The following is a 19,476-nucleotide window of genomic DNA, read 5'->3' on the forward strand; positions in this document are numbered from 1 at the left end:
AGCCCTTGATCTCAACGATTTTTATATCCAACAAGATGGCGCTACTTGTCGAAATGCCCGTAATACCATGGCTTTATTGCGAGAACACTTTGTAAAACAAATAATTTCACAGTTTATGCTGGTGAATCGGCCATCTAGAATTTTTAATATCGCATCTCTAGACTTTTTCCTTTAGGTAAAATCCAAAGTCTACATGGATAAACCGGCTACAATTGAAGAATCAGAACCTAACATTACTTGTTTAATTCGCTAAATACTATTAGAAATGTGGACCGCAGTTACGGCCAACATTTTGGAAATAATATTGAAAAAACTAATATAAGAAAAAGTATTGAAAAAACTAATATAAGAAAAAGTTCTTTTTAATGTTAGAGGTTTTTCAATAAAATTTAAAACTTTTTTTATTACCTTTTTAGTACCTTTATAAAATGACCTTTTACTTTTAGATGGACCTTTAAAAATTTACACTCTGCATAGCAAGTATGAGACAGAATAATTGTTTAATTAACGAAAGTAGAAAAAGAAGCTCGCAGCTCAAATTAACGAGTTTCTTTTGTAAATATTTTACTTTAAACAACAACAAAAATTTCTTATGGTGAAAGAAGAAGCATTTAAAAGTACACAATTGCTACTGTTGTTATCATAATTCGCATCAGGAGCGTTTTAGCCTTTTATATCTAAAGGCTAAAACAGCACCACCGGCAATCCAAACAAGAGCTGTATTGTTAGAACCGGACGTTTTAGGATCAAGTAATAGCAAGTACAATTGAGTTGCAGTTTTTTTTTACAACTTAATGCATCTTTTTTTGATTTCGAAGAGAATCTTAAACTTTTCGAAAAAAATTCAATCTGCAATTTGTATACATAATTACATATCATTATGATTTCATTATGGTTTATACGTAACTACCGTCATAAATCATATTAGGCATTCAGTTAACAAATTCAGTTAAAATTTTCAGAAATTCATTTGGCTTATCAGAGTGGACCCAATGACCAGCATCAGGAATATGTACAATCGAAGAGTTTGGAAATCTTTTTTTGATTTCAGGATAATCTTCATCACTAAATGAAATCCATAAATATTCAAAATACCAGAAAGAAAAAAAATCGCAAAAGAAATACAATAGTAGCGATTTTCAATATTTAAAAGCTCACGTGATATAATGAGAAAGACTTCCTCCAATGAACAACGTTGGTTTTGAATATATAACATCATCATCAAATTTAGGGAACAACTTTATGAAAGAATAGTTTTGAATGAGTGCAGTCAAGTTACATTTCCAGGTAAACTGTCCTTGACTGAAATCAAGATTCCCCATCAGAAATTGACGCACTGGTTTGGACTACAAAACGGTATTAAATATGTAGAAAAGCAAATAAGATTTTAGATTATGGCATTCACGGCATCTAACCCACACGCAGTGTGTAAATGATGCTATGTGTAAAATATTTTTATCAAACTTGAGATTTTCTTTGAGATTAACAGCAACAAACTGCAATGTGAAATTCATTTTAAATGTTTTGAGAAACATTTTAAGCAGACTTATAGTTTTGAATAAAATTTCACTAAACAGTGTGGTTATACCTCATAAATGTTGGTGAGAGCGTTCCAATCAAATTTCCAAAGTACAACTAAAATTCTAGGACTTCGTGAATTTCAGTAATAATTTAGAATAAACCTACATTCGTAGAACGACCTGAAAATCAGGACGATCCAGGATTGTGGTCATTGTGGCTTTTAGAGCGGCAAATGGAAAGCAGTCATTAACTACTGGAGATATTAGAACCCACCTCTACAACCTTTCCTAGCTCATCTTCAATATCTTTCCTTTTTCTCATAGAAAGTAGATTTATACTTTTCATTGCATGCATGTATTTTAAAACCTCCTCCAATGATTTAGTCACAGTAGGAGCTACATCCACCACAACTAATTTGCTAAATTGTGCAGGGTTTAAAAGAGCTGCAACCATGCATAATTTACCACCCATGCTATGTCCTATGAAGTAAAATAGACATAAACCTGTGTTCAAAAATAATAACAGTAGTAAATTAAGTATGAAAAAAATATTATTGTTATGGATTTAATTATTACAAAAAATGGGTATTAATACAACAATATTATACAACATAGTAATGTAATAACAATATTATATTTATCCAAAAATAACATTGAAATTTAGTGTGTTCAAAAAAATAGTAGTATTGTTATAAACTGAACTCGATTTCAAATAAAATCAAATAGTTGCAAAAATACAAGTTATTTTGTATTACGTTCTTAAAGTATTAGAGATGGACCTAGTTACACTTTGGCATCTCTCTATAGCAATAACATTTAAAAAAACATAAGAGTACTCTAATAAAATGGTGCTAAATGATATAAAGTAGAAAGCTAAACAAAAAACGTGGCAGGAATACAAACGCTACAATTAAAGAAGATTAACAAGTAGTTCATCTGTCTCTGTAACCATGCTCTTTAAACAGTTTCCCAAAATCCTGTCCAAAAATCCTGTTGCTTATTAAGGTCATATTACAAGTTGCTGTTTTTTTAGGCCTTCTCATAACTTTAATCCCTTTTTATGAAAATTTTTTGCAGAATGACTCACGTTTTGCAGTATGACTCAAGTTTGGGATCATTGTCTTGCACGAACAATTATTTTATTGCCATTTTCCAATTGGTATAACGGGTGGTTACTAAAATCCGGACTAACTTTAACTGAATTTTAAATGCCACAAGCTAAATCTTTTTTTTTTCATGCTTATATCCATTTTAAAGCTTATCTAATTCTCTATAACTTAGTTTACTTGTTTTTAGATAATAATGATTAAGAAAATAATGACGGCCAAGCAAGAAGAGGTAAGAAAACGGATTTACGAGTTCTATTTGAATAATAAATTGCAAGGTAAAAAGTTCACAGTAGCTCACTTCAATGCTGAAAAAATTCCAAGAAGCACTATCTATGATATAATCAAACGTGTTGAGAATGATTCTGGGTACAAAAGAGTGCAAGGAAGTGGTCGTGTGGCCAAAATCATGACCCCTAAGGGTATCAAGCGCCTGAAAACCATATTTGATCACAGTGACCGAGTTTCGATGAGGCAAGCTGGTCGAAAATATGGATGCAGTCATTCACATATCATTAAAACTCTTGCCAAATACACTGACATCAAAAGTTATAAAAAACAGGGTATACCTCACCGACAAGAGAACCAGAATGAGCGAATCAAAACCGACATTGATCGTCTTTATCGTGATTTTAAAGGAAAATCGGTCATCCTTGACGACGAGTCTTACTTTACGCTGTCACACTCAACAATTAATGGAAACAGCACCTACTACTCTAGCAACAGAGACAAGACTCCACCAAGTGTTAAATATTGCAAAAAGCGCAAGTTCGAACCCAAGGTGCTTGTCTGGCTGGCCGCTTCTGACAAAAGTATTTCAAAGCCATTTTTTGTCCCCAGCGGCCTTGCAGTCAATAAAGCCATCTATGAAATTAATTGTATGAAGAGAAGATTAGTGCCGTTCATCAACGCTCATCATGCCGATGGTAATTATATATTTTGGCCGGACCTGGCTTCATCGCATTATGCCAAAACCGTGACCAACTGTTATAAGACTCATAACATCAACTTTATCAAAAAAGTTGACAATCCGCCAGCCATACCGAAGTGTCGTCCAATAGAAGACTTTTGGGCTTTTTTGAAAGGCAAAGTGTATGAGAGTAACTAGCAAGCAAAAGATGTGAAGCAACTACAAACCAGAATAAAGCTTTGCCTGAAAAAAATTGACCTTAACCTTGTATTTTCACTTTTTGGGTCAACTCGTGTTAGAGTTGGCCGAATCCGAAGAAACAGACTGGTTGAAGACAAACTTAATTAAAATAAATAACTAAAAACTCTTTTTAATGATAGTTTTATTTAATCTCTACCATAAAAACTATGAGAGTAATTGCCCATGAAAGTTTGTCCGGATTTTTAGTAACCACCCGTTAATGCAAAATGACATCCTTTAAATGCTAACATTTACTTTAGTCCATATTTTCTTATATTTGAAAAAGTGGGCCTACACCATTATACTAAAAAATCCCATGTTATAGTTTCACATCATGTTTAACAGTATTTGCTGTTTATTTGCGGTTATATGATTTACTTAATAGTTGCCACATATAGTCTACAACAACAAGAACCAAAAAGAAAAATTTTGCTTTCATTGTTTTATAAAATGCCATTCCGTTTGGGTGACAGCCAATTTAAAGATTTTTTTAGCAAAATTTATTCTTGTTTTCAGGCCTTTTTTTTTTTAAAAAAAAAAACAACAAAAAAAACAACAACTATTTTCAGAAGTTTTCCAGAAATACTACCATTGTAATCTGTTTTTTAACAATAAAAGATACCATGGAGTTCTTTTTTTTTAGCAGCACAATCTACTTGTTTGTCTTTTTTAATTGTAATCTTTACATGTCTGCTACACATGCTTCTAATTTAACTTTCTACCATGTACTACCATTTAATCAGAGTATTCGAAGGATTTTTAAAAAGACTTTTAACTCCAATAACTACTTTTTTTAAACAGAGATTTATCCAGACTACAGGAGCTGATTTGAGCCATTTTTTAAAGCGCAGAAAGTATGAATTAAGTATGTACAAATGTTTTATTCATGCACAAACATTTTTCTATAAAAATAACAATCCCATGTGAATCCCCAAAAACAATTTCTATAATTTCAATACTAATATCTTGAACACTTGGAAACATTTTATGAACCTAAAATATTTCCAGATATAGAATGTTTACAAGTTTATGCATCTTTATTTATTATAGAAGTAAATTTAAAGTATAGAGAGTTTAATTTTTTAAATTTTCTTTAAAAAATGTAACCCCTGCTTCTATTTTAAACTTATGCATATATACATTGTACATTATACATTTTTTTTTTTTTTTTTTTTTAATGTTAATAAGAATACAAAGATAGTAATAGTAACAGTAGAAACAGTAGAAACAACAAAAATATAAACAATACTTTTTTAATATCATGTTAAAAATAACTTACCAACAAGTATTTTTTAATATCATGTTAAAAATAACTTACCAACAAGTATTGAGCTTTTAATATCCAGTTTTTTTGTTAAAGTTACAAGGTCATAGGCCATTGCTTCATAGCTCATCTCAGGATGGTGGGAACTAGAACCATGATTGACACTGTCAAATGCAACAACCTGAATCATGTTGAAAAAAAAAAAAACAAGTAAAAGTTTAAATGTATTAAATGTACAGAAAACATTGTAAACAAAAACCAATTTTCACCTTTCTATCAGTTAATTCATTTATTCTCTTGCATAAAGAACGCCAGTTTTTCTTGGAACCAAATAATCCATGAGAAATTATAAGTGGATCCAAATTGCAGGTTGCTGCTTCATAAACATCATAATCCAAAGTGACATTTCTATAAACATATATATCAAAGATTAACCATCTTTGAAGTTTTTATATAAAATTTGTTTGATAAATTTGTTTCTTTTTTTTTTGTTCGAAAATTGTAAAAAAATGTTTTGTACATTAAAAGTTTTGACATTAAAAATCTCTTTTAAACCTCTTTTGAAAGTTGATGGTTGAGAATTGCTTTAAAATGCTGATTTGAGATTTTTGTTTGACTTGAAGCAAAGCAAACCCTGTGATATTTCCCACAAAAAGTTTTTTACAGACACTCATTCTCGTGATTTATTTGACTGCAAAGGTGATTGATGCAAAGGTTAGCATTTAAAACATATTGATTAAAAAATTAGTCTTAAAACAATTGAAAAACTTTCACTTAAGCTTTTAATTTCAAAAAAATTAAAAATAAATTAAAAAATTTTAGAAGTTAAAAAACAAAAAAATCAAAGATTCAAACTTCTACATAAAACAATCCATCCTAATATTTTTATCTATTCAATTTTTCTCTTCGCAAACCATCCCATAAAACTTTAAATCATATACAATAACTCTTCCAAAAAAGTCTGTCATATTTAAAAAAACCATCTTCACAGAATCACTGGCATTATTAGATTCTCCTAAAGTAAACTTTTGAATAAAATTAACATCTTCAGGGTACAGAGGTGAAACAATTGAATTGAGATAAATATCACACTGTTGGCATGAGAATCCACCTTGAAATTGAATAGCAATGTCAGTAATGATGACTGGTTTTTCAAACTTTATATAAATATGTTGAGTATTTCCCTGCAATAATAAAATCAAAAACAATAACAAAAAGAAAAAAATAAAACGAAGAAAAAGGTAAAGAAGCATAGCAACAAAAATAAGACGAATGTTAATAAAAATTACCTTAAACAAAATGTAAACTCATTTTCTGTTACTTTCTTTTGAGAATTAAACAAAATTAAATGTAAACTTTCTGTTACTTTCTTTTGAGAATTAAACTAACAATACATAAAAACCTTGTCAGAGTTCCAGCATGTATCTTCATTGTTGTCAAATAAAAATTTCTTTCCGTACTGTTTGTGATCATGATTCAAAACTGAACTTACTGATACCACACTTATCAAATTGTTCAACAGCATTATTTCGTTCTTATAATCAAGTAATTCAAAAACACAATCTACAAAAGAAAAAAGAGTTAAGCTAGTTTGTTATAAAATCTTTAAAAAAATGTTTTGCTCATCAATGTAAACTAAAGCATTTGCAACTCTATAAGACAAAAGTTTCAAGCATTCATTTGTCACAACACAACCTAAAATACTATAAAGAAATACAACTTTATTGTAAAGATTGTTTGAACTTAAAAAAAATAAGATAACTAATCAATATAAACTTATACTATATTTGATAATTAATATCCATTAATTGCTAACAAAAAAACAACATACAATCAGTCAGAATGCTGAAATATGCAAAAATATAGAGAAAGTTTCTGTAAGATCTTTTTATGCATCAAAAATTATACACGATGTTTCATAAATTTAGAGTAAACAAAAGACAAAAGTAAAAAAATTATTCATAAAAATGTGTATTAACTTCACAAGTTCATTTAAAGGAGAAGTAAAAAAAAAAAAAAGGCAATAAAATTTAACAGAATATTCAAAAGAGAAAGGGAAATTTTAGCCCTCACTATTTATTACATAAATTAAAACTGTGGCTAACTAAATTATAATGCACCCCTTAATTAAAATATATTTCTAGAATATTCCCCACGCCAATTGTTCTGGTGCATTTGTAAGTTTCATAAACCATGGGTAAAATTTCAATAGTAGTTTGATAAAAGAAGGTCAGACAATGGACTATAATTCAGCAGCACCCTGATTTCTTTTTTTTGTTGTTCCTTTCTAGTTTCATTCCTCCTTGAGACTGCTTTTGCTCTGCAGCTTTATTTTGCTGTTCACGCTTAGCACGTAAAACCATCCCAGTGATGTGGCTGAAAACCTATATAGATGAACAACAATGAAGATAATGAGAAATAAAAAACAAAAAATGTAAATAAAATAAAAAAATATGTATAAATTAAAAAAATCATAATTAACAAGTCAAAAATATGAAAGAAAAAGTTATAAATGTACAAGTTAATCATCCTAAAAACCTGTACAAAAAAAAAAAGATAATAATTAAATTGTAATTATTTACTGAAACTAAATTTATATATAGTTATATCTATTATTATGACATATTATAATTGTATTTAAAATCTAAAGATGATAAATTTTTTTGGTAGGATATAATATCATATGGTGAAAAACTTTTGATAAGATAAGGGACCTGCTCAATATTGAGATTGTCTTTTGCAGATGTTTCGAACACTTCAACACCCATTTGAGCAGCGAAATTTTTTGCATCTTGAGTATCAACAACTTTATTTTTCAAGCAGTCATTTTTATTACCAACTAAACATGTAAATAGAAATACATGTAAATACATGTAGATTTTAATAAATAATACAAGTTTTACAGGCAAATTTTACCTCAAAAAAAAGAAAAAAAAAAAAAGAAGAAAGAGTTAAATAAGTTCTAACCTAACACTTTATTTACTACATCACAATTTTGATCTATTTCATGAAGCCATCTTTTGACGTTGACAAAAGATTCAGCATTAGTGACATCATAAACAACAATTACACCATGAGTTCCACGATAATAACTTATAAATAACAATCACACCATGAGCACCATATTATAACTTATAAATACAACTTTAAAAAATCTTTTTTTATAAGTTAAATTTTTTCACTTTTAATCTATTATTATAAGTTAAAAATTAAAGTAAAATTATAACTTTTTAAACACAGTCAACATTAATACTGGTATAATATTTTTAAAAATAATTTATAAAAAATTTATACCACTTAAATTGTGGGTTTAGAATTACTGAAAATGAAGAATATAGTTCAGTGTTTCCCAATATCAAGCTCATGTGCAATACTTTCAAAAATAAAGATAGAAAATTATCATAAAACTTACGTAGATGTTATCGTTCGAAACCTTTCCTGACCTGCAGTATCCCAGATTTGCAGTTTCACTTTTTCACCTTCAATATTAATGGTTCGAATTTTGAAATCAACACCAATCGTAGTTATATATGATCCTAGAAGTGCATGAAATAACACTAGGATTTATAAAGTAAAAGAGTTATTTACATTTATACATGATGCTTGACTATGTTTGCTTAACAAGGTTAACTTAATCATTATTTTAACAACTTGATTATTAAAAAAAAATATACAGAGCAGCTAGAAAAAGATAAGCAACTCGGTATTTTCCCCATTTAAACTAGGGTGGATGCCACCACATGGTTTTCTTAATTTAGAATGTTTTACAAGTTTTAAACACCAAATAAGAATAGGGATGGCAATCCCAGGATCCCATACAAAGTGTTGATCCCATAATCCAAGGATTTTTCACAAAAAGTTCCTGGAATTTCAGGAATGTAATAAAAAAAGTAAAAGTAAATAGGGATTAAGCTATTAACTTATTTGTACATCATAAAGTGTGTAGTAAATACTGTCTTTGATAAAATATTTGTTTCATAGCTTTTTATTCTCCTTGCAATCTTTTAATTAACTTAGTTTCAAATTTTTGGCTTCATTTTATTTTTAAATCGTCACATGAGAAGTAAAGGGTTCTATCTGTTTTTCGGTTTTTTTTATATATATTATAAGAATTTATTAATAAAAAATTTAATTAACAATTAACAATAAAAACAAAAAATTTAAAAATTATTTAATATTATCAGTTTAATTATGAAACATAAATAACAAAGAAGACAAAGAAAAATTAAAAGTTAAATTATCACAACAACAACAAAAATAGATAAAACCCTATGAATTCTTATGCAATGAAATGTATGCATAATTGTCAAATATAATTCTTATGCAATGAAATGTATGCATAATTGTCAAAAAATAGATAAAACCCTATGAATTCTTATGCAATGAAATGTATGCATAATTGTCAAAAATTCTTCAACTATGGTTTAAATTAATGAAGTTTTCAAAAAACAAAAGGTTTATTAAATAAACTTTTTTTACAGTTATTCAAAGTTGTAATCATTTTCACAGTAAAAAATTCAGTTAAAATTATAGATCTGATAAAGAAACATAAGTTAAAATAATTTAAGAACTTTAGAACTTTAAAAAAAATTAGAACTTAAGTAAATATCATGACGAACTACACTGAATTCAACAGCACAAATTTTATATGGAGACATTTCTTAAGAGGAACAGATAAAACAGCTATATGCAAAGTTAGTACATGCAAAAAAATATTAAAAATTGCTGATGATTCAACAAAAGGTCTATATTCCTATTTACAGTCTAAACATTAACTTAAAGTAACATTGCAATTGTAAGCACCAAGTTTATCCACAAGAGCTTCAAATTTGAAAGATTTATAAGAAGAGCCTCAAAATAAAAAACCGAAAATCATGAACTATTTTTCAACAGCATCGAAAAAAGAGGGAAACCTATTTGAAGTGTTGGCTTGTATGGCAGCAAAAGATGGTATATCATTTAGTACAATCTGTAATTCTATTGATATATGAGCTGAGTTAGTTGCACAAGGATATAAAAATGTCCCAAAATCACATAATACTATCAGAAAAATGGTGCTAGACTTCTACAAGCAGATTAAAAAGCAAGTTTTAAGGGAAATAATTGATCAAATATCAAGAGGCTCTAAAAAAAAACTTTCCTTAACACTTGATGAGTGGACTTCTTTTGGAAACTGCAGATATATGTATGTGAATGTACATGAGTTGAAAAGTTATTGGAATTTAGGTTTGATTTGCATGTTAAGGTCTGCGCCAGCAGAAAAGTGCGTTTCACTTAAAAAAGAAAGACTCCCACAACTTTAAAACCTTGAGAGGTTGATATAAACCTTGAGAGGTTGATAAAAACCTTGAGAGGTTGATAAAAACCTTGAGAGGTTGATATCATTGGTATTACAACTGATGGTGCTTTTTTGCAAAGAACTGATATAACTGACAGTTATATCAGTTCTTTACAGAAAAGACACCAGTCACTTGGAAGTTGATAAAAGTTTAGATGATGAAAACACTGTTTTTGCAGACTTAGATAACAACAAAGATAAAGACAAAGATGATGATTGTAATAGTGAATATGCTTATGAAGAGGAAGATTGTACTTGAGCTTTGAACGATTCATTGTTAATCAATGAAACATTTGAGATTACAATTAAAAATCAAATTATTGGACCTATTATAACAAAAGTCAGGAAAATTGTAAAAATATTTAAAAGTTCCCCAACAAAAAATGAAAGCTATTTACAAAAGTACGTAAAAATTGATTTTTAAAGGTCATCCATTTAATCATGGCTTGCAAAATCTGATGAAGCAGTTTGTTGCTTATGCTTGAAAGATTTGACAAGTTAAAATATTGTGTTAAAAAGGCATTTCTAGATTTAAAATTGGATTCTGATTTTGATGATTCAATTAAGATGAACAAAAATGAATATTGAACCATATCAGATTTAGTAGTACTTTTGACTCCTGTTCAAGCAACTGTGGAAGAACTTTGTCAACGAGATACAACTTTAGTTACAGCTGACATTGCATTAGAGTTTATGTTGACCAAACTAAAACAACAACAATCTGAAGTTGGAAAACAATTGAATGCCGCTTTGAGTCACTGAATTAAAGAGTGGAGAACACCATTAAGGAGCATAACTTATCACCTTCATAATGCCCAGGTTACTTCATAAAAAATCCCAGATGTTTTTGTACCAAATACAAGTGCCCAAAATATAAAAACTATAATAGATCTTATAAAGCATCTAAACTCAGCAAATTTAATTACATCAGCAAACATGATAGTGATGTTCAACTGAACGAGGCTTTATTAAGCAATAAGTGTGATAATAAGATCAAACATATTTTTTTATTTTTTTTATATTTTTTGTTTTTTATTTCTCATTTTATTTTTTATTTCTCAAACTATTAGTAAAGAATTAAATGAAGTTATGGAAAAAGGGTTGGCAGCAACATAACCACTACCTATAAGGATAGAAAGTATAACTTCTAAAATTCAAAAAGAAATGTTGTTATTTGAAAGTGGTGCCACAAGAGTTAATCACCTTCAAAAAGCATATGATTTAATACTATCTATACAGCCAACAACTGTAGAGTCTGGGCTTTATGCTCAAAAAATTTAATGCAATTAAACAAAAAAATGATTGATGCTTTCAGTTTTTTAAGGTAGTACTTTCAAAAATAAGTATAATTCATGTATACTCATGTATATTCATATTATTTTTAATTATCAATTTTATTTATATTGTAATATCTTTTTAATATATTGTTTTATAATTTAAATTACTTAAGTTCATTAATAATTGAACTATTTTAGTTAACTAAAAAATGAAAAATGATTAATTTATTGATAATATAATTATATAATCAATAAATTAATCATTTTTTCAGTGTTTGATGAGTACATAAAAATTTGCTTTTCACATGCTTCACCACCAATTATTGTTTACGTTTTCAATATATAATCCCGTTCTATTGAATCTCGTTCTATTGAATCCCGGGGATAAATTTATCAATCCTGAAATCCCGGAATTGAGAATGTCCTGGATTTTGCCATCCCTAAATAAGAGTAATGGGCAAAAAATGCTGGGAATTTGATTATAAATCAAAAAATCTTTATTCATTCTTCTAAATTCATTTCATCTCCCTTAATTTCCCCCCCCCCCCTCCCCCTTAGATGCAATACACTTGTGACAACATTTTTCCAATTTTCAAAACATGCTACAAAGTCTTCTTCTGGTATAGCCTTCAATTCCATCTTCATTTCGATTTCTATCTCTTTTATCAATACAAAATGGTGTCTCTTGAGTTAAGAGAAAAAAACACAAGCCACATAGTGCTAAGTCAGGCAAATATGATGCTTGTGGTACGATATGGGTCAGTTTGTGGAAAAATGATCACAAACTATGAGTGCAATGTGAGATGGTGCATTATCGTGATGCAAAAACCCAAATAGTATTCTTTGTTGACAATTTAGCCAATTGGAAGGAATTCATAATGCACCACACCACAATAATCAAAGAAAACTGTCAACATGACCTTGGTCTTGGTTTTTTCAGTCTTGGCTACCTTTGGCACTACATTCACCTGATTGACTGGTTGTTTCCAGTTCATAAATGTAGATCCAAGTCTTATATCTAGTTATGATGCATTATATTTTGTATTGATAGTTGGAAAGCATTTCTTCACTTACTTCAATGCTGCACTGTTTTTCCATGAAATTGAGCACTTTTGGCCCAAATTGAGATTTCACTTTTCTGAGGCCCAAATGGTCACTCAAAATGGTTTTCACTGATCCTTCCAATATTCCAACTAGGTCAGTAAGGTCTTGGACTGTTAACCAACAACTTTTGCACCAATTCTTTGATGCACCAATTCTTTGATTTTATTGATGTGTAGTTCATCATTTGATGTTGATGATCATCCTGGCTGTGCCTAGTCTTCAACACTTTCCCGACCCTCTTTGAACACTTTTTTACTACTCATGAACTCTTTTTTTCGATAGAGCTTGCTCACCGGAGGCCTTCTATAAAATTTTCAATACTTTGGCAACAGAAACTTTATTCTGCACATAATGTTTAATGGAACTGCATTGTTGAATAGTTACAGATATAAAAAAAAAAAATTCACTTTTAGCTGTTTGCAAAAGGACACATATCTTAAACACTAATAAATATTTTCATGTGTAATTTGAAACAGATGTTGGTAACAGTAGTGCCAAGTTAAAAATAAAAACATTTGCCCCTATTGGAATCACAGAAAAAATCTAATTTAAATTTCCTGTTATTTTTTGCCCACAGTTGCACAAAATATCTAGGTAAGGTATTATATGTAATTTTTATTTTGTGTTTAAGATAATAAGCAATTATTTCAAATAATTTAAAATGAAAAAAAGAATTGATTTAACTACTTAATTAAACACAAAAGCTACCAGAAAAATATCAGTAAATATTTAAATTTGCATTAATATATTTTGAATGCAAACACCAAAAAATTAGTAAAATATGAAAATCAGAGACATTCAAAAAGAAGGTATCAATTTAACTGTAAGTCATCAAGGGAAAAATAGTTTTAAAATCTATGACTGTACCTATTGCTCTATCCCAAAAACATAAAAACCATTATTTTCTAGAAAAAAAAAAGCCAGGCTTACTAAAAAGTGCTTAAATTGATCGTTTTTTTGAAAATTAGGAAATATTAAATGCTGCCTTAGACAAAAATTTATTTTACAACCCATAGGGCCTTCTGTCTTACATACAAAATCACCAAATTCAAAGGAAAATAAATAACCTATTTGTAATGAAAAGGGAATAGTTTAAACCAAAAACTCATTCAAAGACAATTAAGACCCCACAAGTGACCCCAAAATGATTCATGTTAAACGTATTCTAGATACAAAAATCAAGATTTCTAATAATTTAAAATAACAGTTATTTTAAAAAATATAAATACCAACTTTTAGACAATTTTTATTGAGTAAACTGATGCAATATACTCTCTAATCTTGTAACTAATGTAGAGGTAAAAAAAGGTAAAAAAAAAAAAAAAAAAAAAAAAAAAGGAGAAAAAAAGAGAGATAACAGTCAAAAATGGTTCTTTATTTGACATACAACAATCAGTAAATCTGAAAGATGTAACTTTTTTTGCTTAAAAAACATAATACACTTTATAGCACAAACTATTTATACAAAGTTTCTGAAAGAGGACCAGTTATAAGCAGGAATCTTGAAAATTTATATATCTTAAGCATCATGAGGAACCCTCAAACTGATTAAAGTATTACCACAAAATATTTAGAGAAACCTTGACAATTTAACAAAAATTAACTGCATTTTTTGATTGTTTTCTTCAAAAATGTTTTTGTATGGAGTTTTATAAATTAAAATAAGTTAACACTCCACCTATTTGTTGGGATTTTTGTGAACTTTCTATTTTTAGTGGTTATGCATTTTTAATCAATGTTAATTTTAACATTTTTTTTCTAAAAGTTTCAATTGAATAATCATTAGTTTTGTAGTCAGTTATGTCATAAACTTGTTAAAAGTTAATCATTAGAAATTCACTTCTGCTGTTTTTTATTTATTTTTTTAACTTTGGATATTTGCTTTATTAACAAAATTGTCAATAGATAAATTTTTTTATTTGAATAAATGTTTTGCGATTGAAACTATTTTGTTCTCTTTTTGAACTTAACTTAAAAGGTTGTAATAGTTTCTTTGGTTTTTCATTTGTTATCCACATTCTTTATGTAAGGTTTAAAATAAAAGCAAAATGGAGACATGTTTTGCAAATGTCAGGATATTATGAAAAGATTTAGTGTTTATTGTATGAGATATAAATTGAGATAAAAATTGAAAATAATGACATAAAAGTTATGAATGGTTTTGTCAATCAATATAACATCTCTGAGTGCATTTTGATGTGATTTGGTCCATAAAAAACTGCAAAAAAAATCTAAATCCACAGTGGCATCTCAATCCAAGTCTTGCTGCATTGTCTTTATTTTGCAATCATGTGATTTATTTAACGACAAATTTAACTGTTGACACCAAAAGCACCATCATCTATACACCTTAAAGAGATCTTGACCTAAAGATGTTTTCTGCCTATCTCAAAATAAAATTCTACAGTTCCTGTATTTTTTAGTTGCAGAATTGGTCACACATGACTCACTGAAGCTCTTTGTAAATTTTTTGAACCAGGTTTTGGACCATAGAAAGTTGTTGCCAACAAGTGCAACTAAGATGTCAACACCAGAATCAAAAGTAAACAACTTGAATGCTTTAAATTAAAGGCTCCGAATTAGATCAAGACTGATTGACTGTTTTTATACATTAGTAATAATTAAATTTTTCATGTTTTTAACAATTTTATTAGTGTTGATCAAGATCATTTCCTAAACACTAACTCTGAGTAACTTTTTAGTAGCCCAACTAATGTAGATGTTTTTAAATATCTACATTAATTGGACTACTAAATATTGATTTGAAATTTAGTAACATTATGATTTAAATACCTAATTTCATAAAAGAATTTTAAAATTCTTAGAAGACCACAAAATTTGATTGCAATCAAATCTTTTCTGGGCTTTTATTTCATCTCAACAAAAAGCCAGGGTCTGCTATAGAAAAAATATTTCTGGCCAGCCTAATAAGTTAAGCAAATCTCAAAGATTTCTGCTTCAAATTCTTTTTTCCCTTCTGACATAAATTTATCAGAGAAGCTCATTAGGCTTTTAAAAACATATTTAAGGACAAGATCATTTAAAAATAACATAAATGGAAACAATTGCTTTTTGTAAATATCTCTGTTTTCTTTTAGAAAGACAGTTTGACAAGTGTGTTTTCAAGAACTTTTGCATAATATCTAATGCAACTACAACAACTAAAAACTTTTTCTTTGTCATTTACAAAATATTTCTTCCAGTGGACTTCAGTGTTACAATTTTTTGCACTAATCATTTAAACAAGTACTTTCTTAACTCAAATTTATTATTACCTAAACATTAAAATTACTATTCCACATCTGTTTTGTTTATATAGCAACAATTTTTAACCTAAAATTACATCGATTCTTGTTAAAACTTTAACTGTTATTATTAAAATACAACATTTCTAAGCCTGAACAACTGAAAACACCTAAACACACTCGAAAAACATTATATAAGCAAAACATTATATAAGAAAAATTAAAGAATACCTTTCTATATACTATTTACTAAGGGCTAAATATTTTATATTTTATACATACATGCATGCATACATACATACATATATTTACATATAAATACCTGAAAACATATCATCAGCAAATCTCAACAGTATACTGCTTTTCCCAACACCTAAAAATAACTTTTATATTTAAGCGTATTACAATGAATTTAAAAATGTTCATTTTTAGATTTCAAATAAATATGTTTTTGGTTTGAAAACAAGCAATTTTTATAATGTACAGTGCCTTTCTAAAGTATTTATTCAATGATTTTTGAGGAAAGTAACAGGAGTCTTAGTAAAAAAATAAAAAGGATAATTTTAAAATTTTATACTTTTGCAATTAACTGCTCTTTAAAAAAAAAAACACATTTTTTTAAAATTGAAAAGACATTAGTAGTATTGTGACAGTTAGAGAAAGAGTGCATTAATAGTAATTAAAACAATATTTAGAGTAATATTTTGACTAACAAATATATTTATACTAATAAATATAATTGTACAATTATGTCATCATAAATATATTTATTAATGAGGATTGATATCGGTAGTTGATATCTTACCACTGTCTCCAATGATGAGGAGCTTGAATAGGTGATCATAATCTCGCGCCATAACAGAACTGATGATAAAATGTTAATGGAAGAACAAAAATAATTTAGCAAAGACTAAATAATCAAAATAATGGAAATCTGTATCTTTGATTAGTATCACTATCCGACACCATTTTATAATATTATCGCCGTATTTCGGATCTACACAACCTTCGCAACTAAAACATTTTGTCGGGACATTCCGGTCGAAAATAAACCTACGGTTAGGGTTGATGTTGAGCAATAAATATAGTGTCATAATTTATTCCAAATCAAATATCCAGAGATAAAATCTCTCTAATCTTATTATTGTTTTCAATATTTATGACATACATTAACAAAAAACTAACTTGGAAATGCGAATTAGTGACTCTAAACAGTTTTTAAAAAGTGATTAGCATTTTAACAAAGTAAAAGGGGTGGTAAACAAAACTTTTCTTATAAGTTATTTTTATCCTAAAAACTGGAGGTATATTGCTCTCACTCAAAAGAAGATTGGAAATCATGCTAAAAAGGCGGTGAAAAAAAAAATAAAATCGTTAAATTTTTTTTACACTGGGCAAAAAGCGAAGAAAAAATTCTAAAAATACTTATAATTAATGTCAAGGTAATTCAATTTCTTTTTTAGATTATCCCCAGTCACAATATTTCAACAAAATATATCACGGACTGAAAAAACTTTTTTGGCTAGCTAAATTCAATAACAAAATAAATCTGGATGTTTTAACATTTGTAAAAAAGTAAAAAAAATCTAAAACGTTAAATTTTAATGCATGTACTTAAAATCATGTTTTAAATGTTTTGACCAGAGTTAATTAATACTTCAGATCAAAATATGACATTGCTCCTAGCGGTAAAGTAATATTCTGCAAAAAGCCTTTTTTTTGGGAGGCATAAACCTTTTTATAAGCATGTGAGTCCATTTTTTATAAGCATGTGAGTCCATTTTCTACGCAAAATTGATACATAAAAGAAAAAAAAAAAAACTTATCTTAAAGGGAAAAAAAAATCTTTCTATTACACAATACTGCAGTTAAAAAGAACTTTCCATTTTCAGGATAGACTTTTCTCCTTCTTTAAAACCTCCTACAGTTTTACTTGATCATCCTGCCAAAATTTACAATTAGGGGAAAGGTGCCTATGATAGCATAATTAACTTTAACATTTCTCTGAGTCATTACCTGAAAACTTAAAAAATAATTTTTGACATGGGTGTATTCCCTCTAGCATGCAGAATAATAATGAACCTCAGAATTTTTACTATTTTGCTTTTTTATAAGTTTATACCATTAAAAAAAAAATTACAAGTATGCCATCATAGGCAACTAACAACTCTTATGATGGCACACTTTAAATAAAATAGACAAACAAGAAATTTTTTTGTTTTTTATTAATCGAAACACAACTTATCAAAAAAACAAAGTTGATAATAAATATTTTGTCTATAAGCATAGTTCACATAAATTTTTTTCTACTTCTATTTATGCCTGCACATAAAAAATGACACCAAGATCTGCGTTTTTGACAACAAATCCATGGTTCTTTAGAGCAAGACAGCGTATAAAGTTCATAACAATACAAAAATGCTGTATCAGATTCGAAATTCATTTTACTATTTCTTCCTTTAATCTCCTCACAGTAGTATTTTTCTTCAACAACCGTCTTTCTTTTTGTTTTTCTAACAAATTTTTCCTTTTCTTTTTTATCTTTATCTTTTGCCTTATCTTTTAATTCTTAAATATCCGGTGTGGTATTCAGAAGTCCAGTTTTTCAACGTTTTCGTGCCTTTTTCAATTCGATTTTAGGGTTGCTAAAGACACAGCTTTTGTATTCTAGATCTTATCCTTTCGTTGAAACAGAAGATCCAATGTATATGAAAGCTTCTGATGGGGGAGATCTCATTTCCAAATGTGTTGGTTTCTCAAGCTCTTGTATTTCATCATTGGTATTAGCTTGATTACCTTTTTATGCGCATTAAAATCTATTTCAGGCATTTTTTTCAATTCATTTCGCAGACTTTCATGATGGCAACTCCTCGGTATGCCATCATAGGAAAGAGTCACCATATTTATTAAAACAAGCTGTGACTACCTTATTCTACACATAGCATTAAAATAAGTATTCTAATAAATGTACAAAGCCTGCAGATGAAATGCATGAAAGTTTCACTTCTGTATGATGTATAATAAAATCGTAATCCTAAATATATGAGGGCATTAAATCTACAACATGCGATAATTTATGTTTGTTAATTACAAAAGCATTATTAATGACTGAGGGACGAATTTTTACCAGAAGTTTAATGAATTACTAATATACACATGTTGGTCTAATCACTTTTGCACAAAAACTAATATTTTTGGAAATATGACTGGTATGCCATTATAGGCACTATACCATCATAGGCACCTTTCCCCTAAATAGGAAAAGTAAAGACCCGAAGAAATTTCTTGCAACAACAAATACTTCGAGCGAAACTCTTCATAGATGATTCTGAAGTTTTCTTCATTTTTTACGGATAAAATGACGATGTTTAAAAATTCACGTAACGTAAGACATCCGCAATATATTAAAGATTAATTTTTCAAACCTCCTGAAGCTCTGTCTGAACTAGTTATTGGTAAAGGTTACCGGTTC

The 19,476-nt window shown here is 28.4% G+C and overlaps 3 protein-coding genes across 3 annotated transcripts; all 3 read right to left on the reverse strand.

Annotated features, from left to right (window-relative positions):
- Nucleotides 1–855: 855 nt before the first annotated feature.
- On the reverse strand, nt 856–5,793 carry LOC145193652 (sn-1-specific diacylglycerol lipase ABHD11-like). The gene is made up of 6 exons (XM_090068427.1): nt 5,596–5,793; nt 5,310–5,448; nt 5,095–5,221; nt 1,795–2,000; nt 1,159–1,346; nt 856–1,065 (listed from the first exon to the last, which is right to left on the reverse strand). Exons 1-6 carry the CDS (start codon nt 5,712–5,714, stop codon nt 933–935), a joined length of 912 nt encoding a protein of 303 aa, XP_089924553.1. The 5' UTR covers nt 5,715–5,793; the 3' UTR covers nt 856–932.
- Nucleotides 5,794–5,933: 140 nt separating this feature from the next.
- Nucleotides 5,934–6,662, reverse strand: LOC149881227 (nuclear receptor 2C2-associated protein-like). The gene is made up of 2 exons (XM_090068430.1): nt 6,443–6,662; nt 5,934–6,224 (listed from the first exon to the last, which is right to left on the reverse strand). The coding sequence occupies exons 1-2, from the start codon at nt 6,563–6,565 to the stop codon at nt 5,934–5,936; spliced, it is 414 nt and encodes a 137-aa protein (XP_089924556.1). The 5' UTR covers nt 6,566–6,662.
- Nucleotides 6,663–6,804: 142 nt separating this feature from the next.
- Nucleotides 6,805–17,059, reverse strand: LOC145193653 (ras-related protein Rab-35-like). Its single transcript, XM_090068429.1, has 6 exons — nt 16,810–17,059; nt 16,327–16,377; nt 8,453–8,576; nt 8,008–8,132; nt 7,755–7,879; nt 6,805–7,424 (listed from the first exon to the last, which is right to left on the reverse strand). The coding sequence occupies exons 1-6, from the start codon at nt 16,859–16,861 to the stop codon at nt 7,290–7,292; spliced, it is 612 nt and encodes a 203-aa protein (XP_089924555.1). The 5' UTR covers nt 16,862–17,059; the 3' UTR covers nt 6,805–7,289.
- Nucleotides 17,060–19,476: the final 2,417 nt, after the last annotated feature.

This window comes from Hydra viridissima, unplaced genomic scaffold (assembly GCF_058129835.1).
Source record: "Hydra viridissima isolate aposymbiotic clone 2 unplaced genomic scaffold, HvirCarnegie_v1 scaffold_12, whole genome shotgun sequence".
Lineage (NCBI taxonomy): Eukaryota > Metazoa > Cnidaria > Hydrozoa > Anthoathecata > Hydridae > Hydra > Hydra viridissima.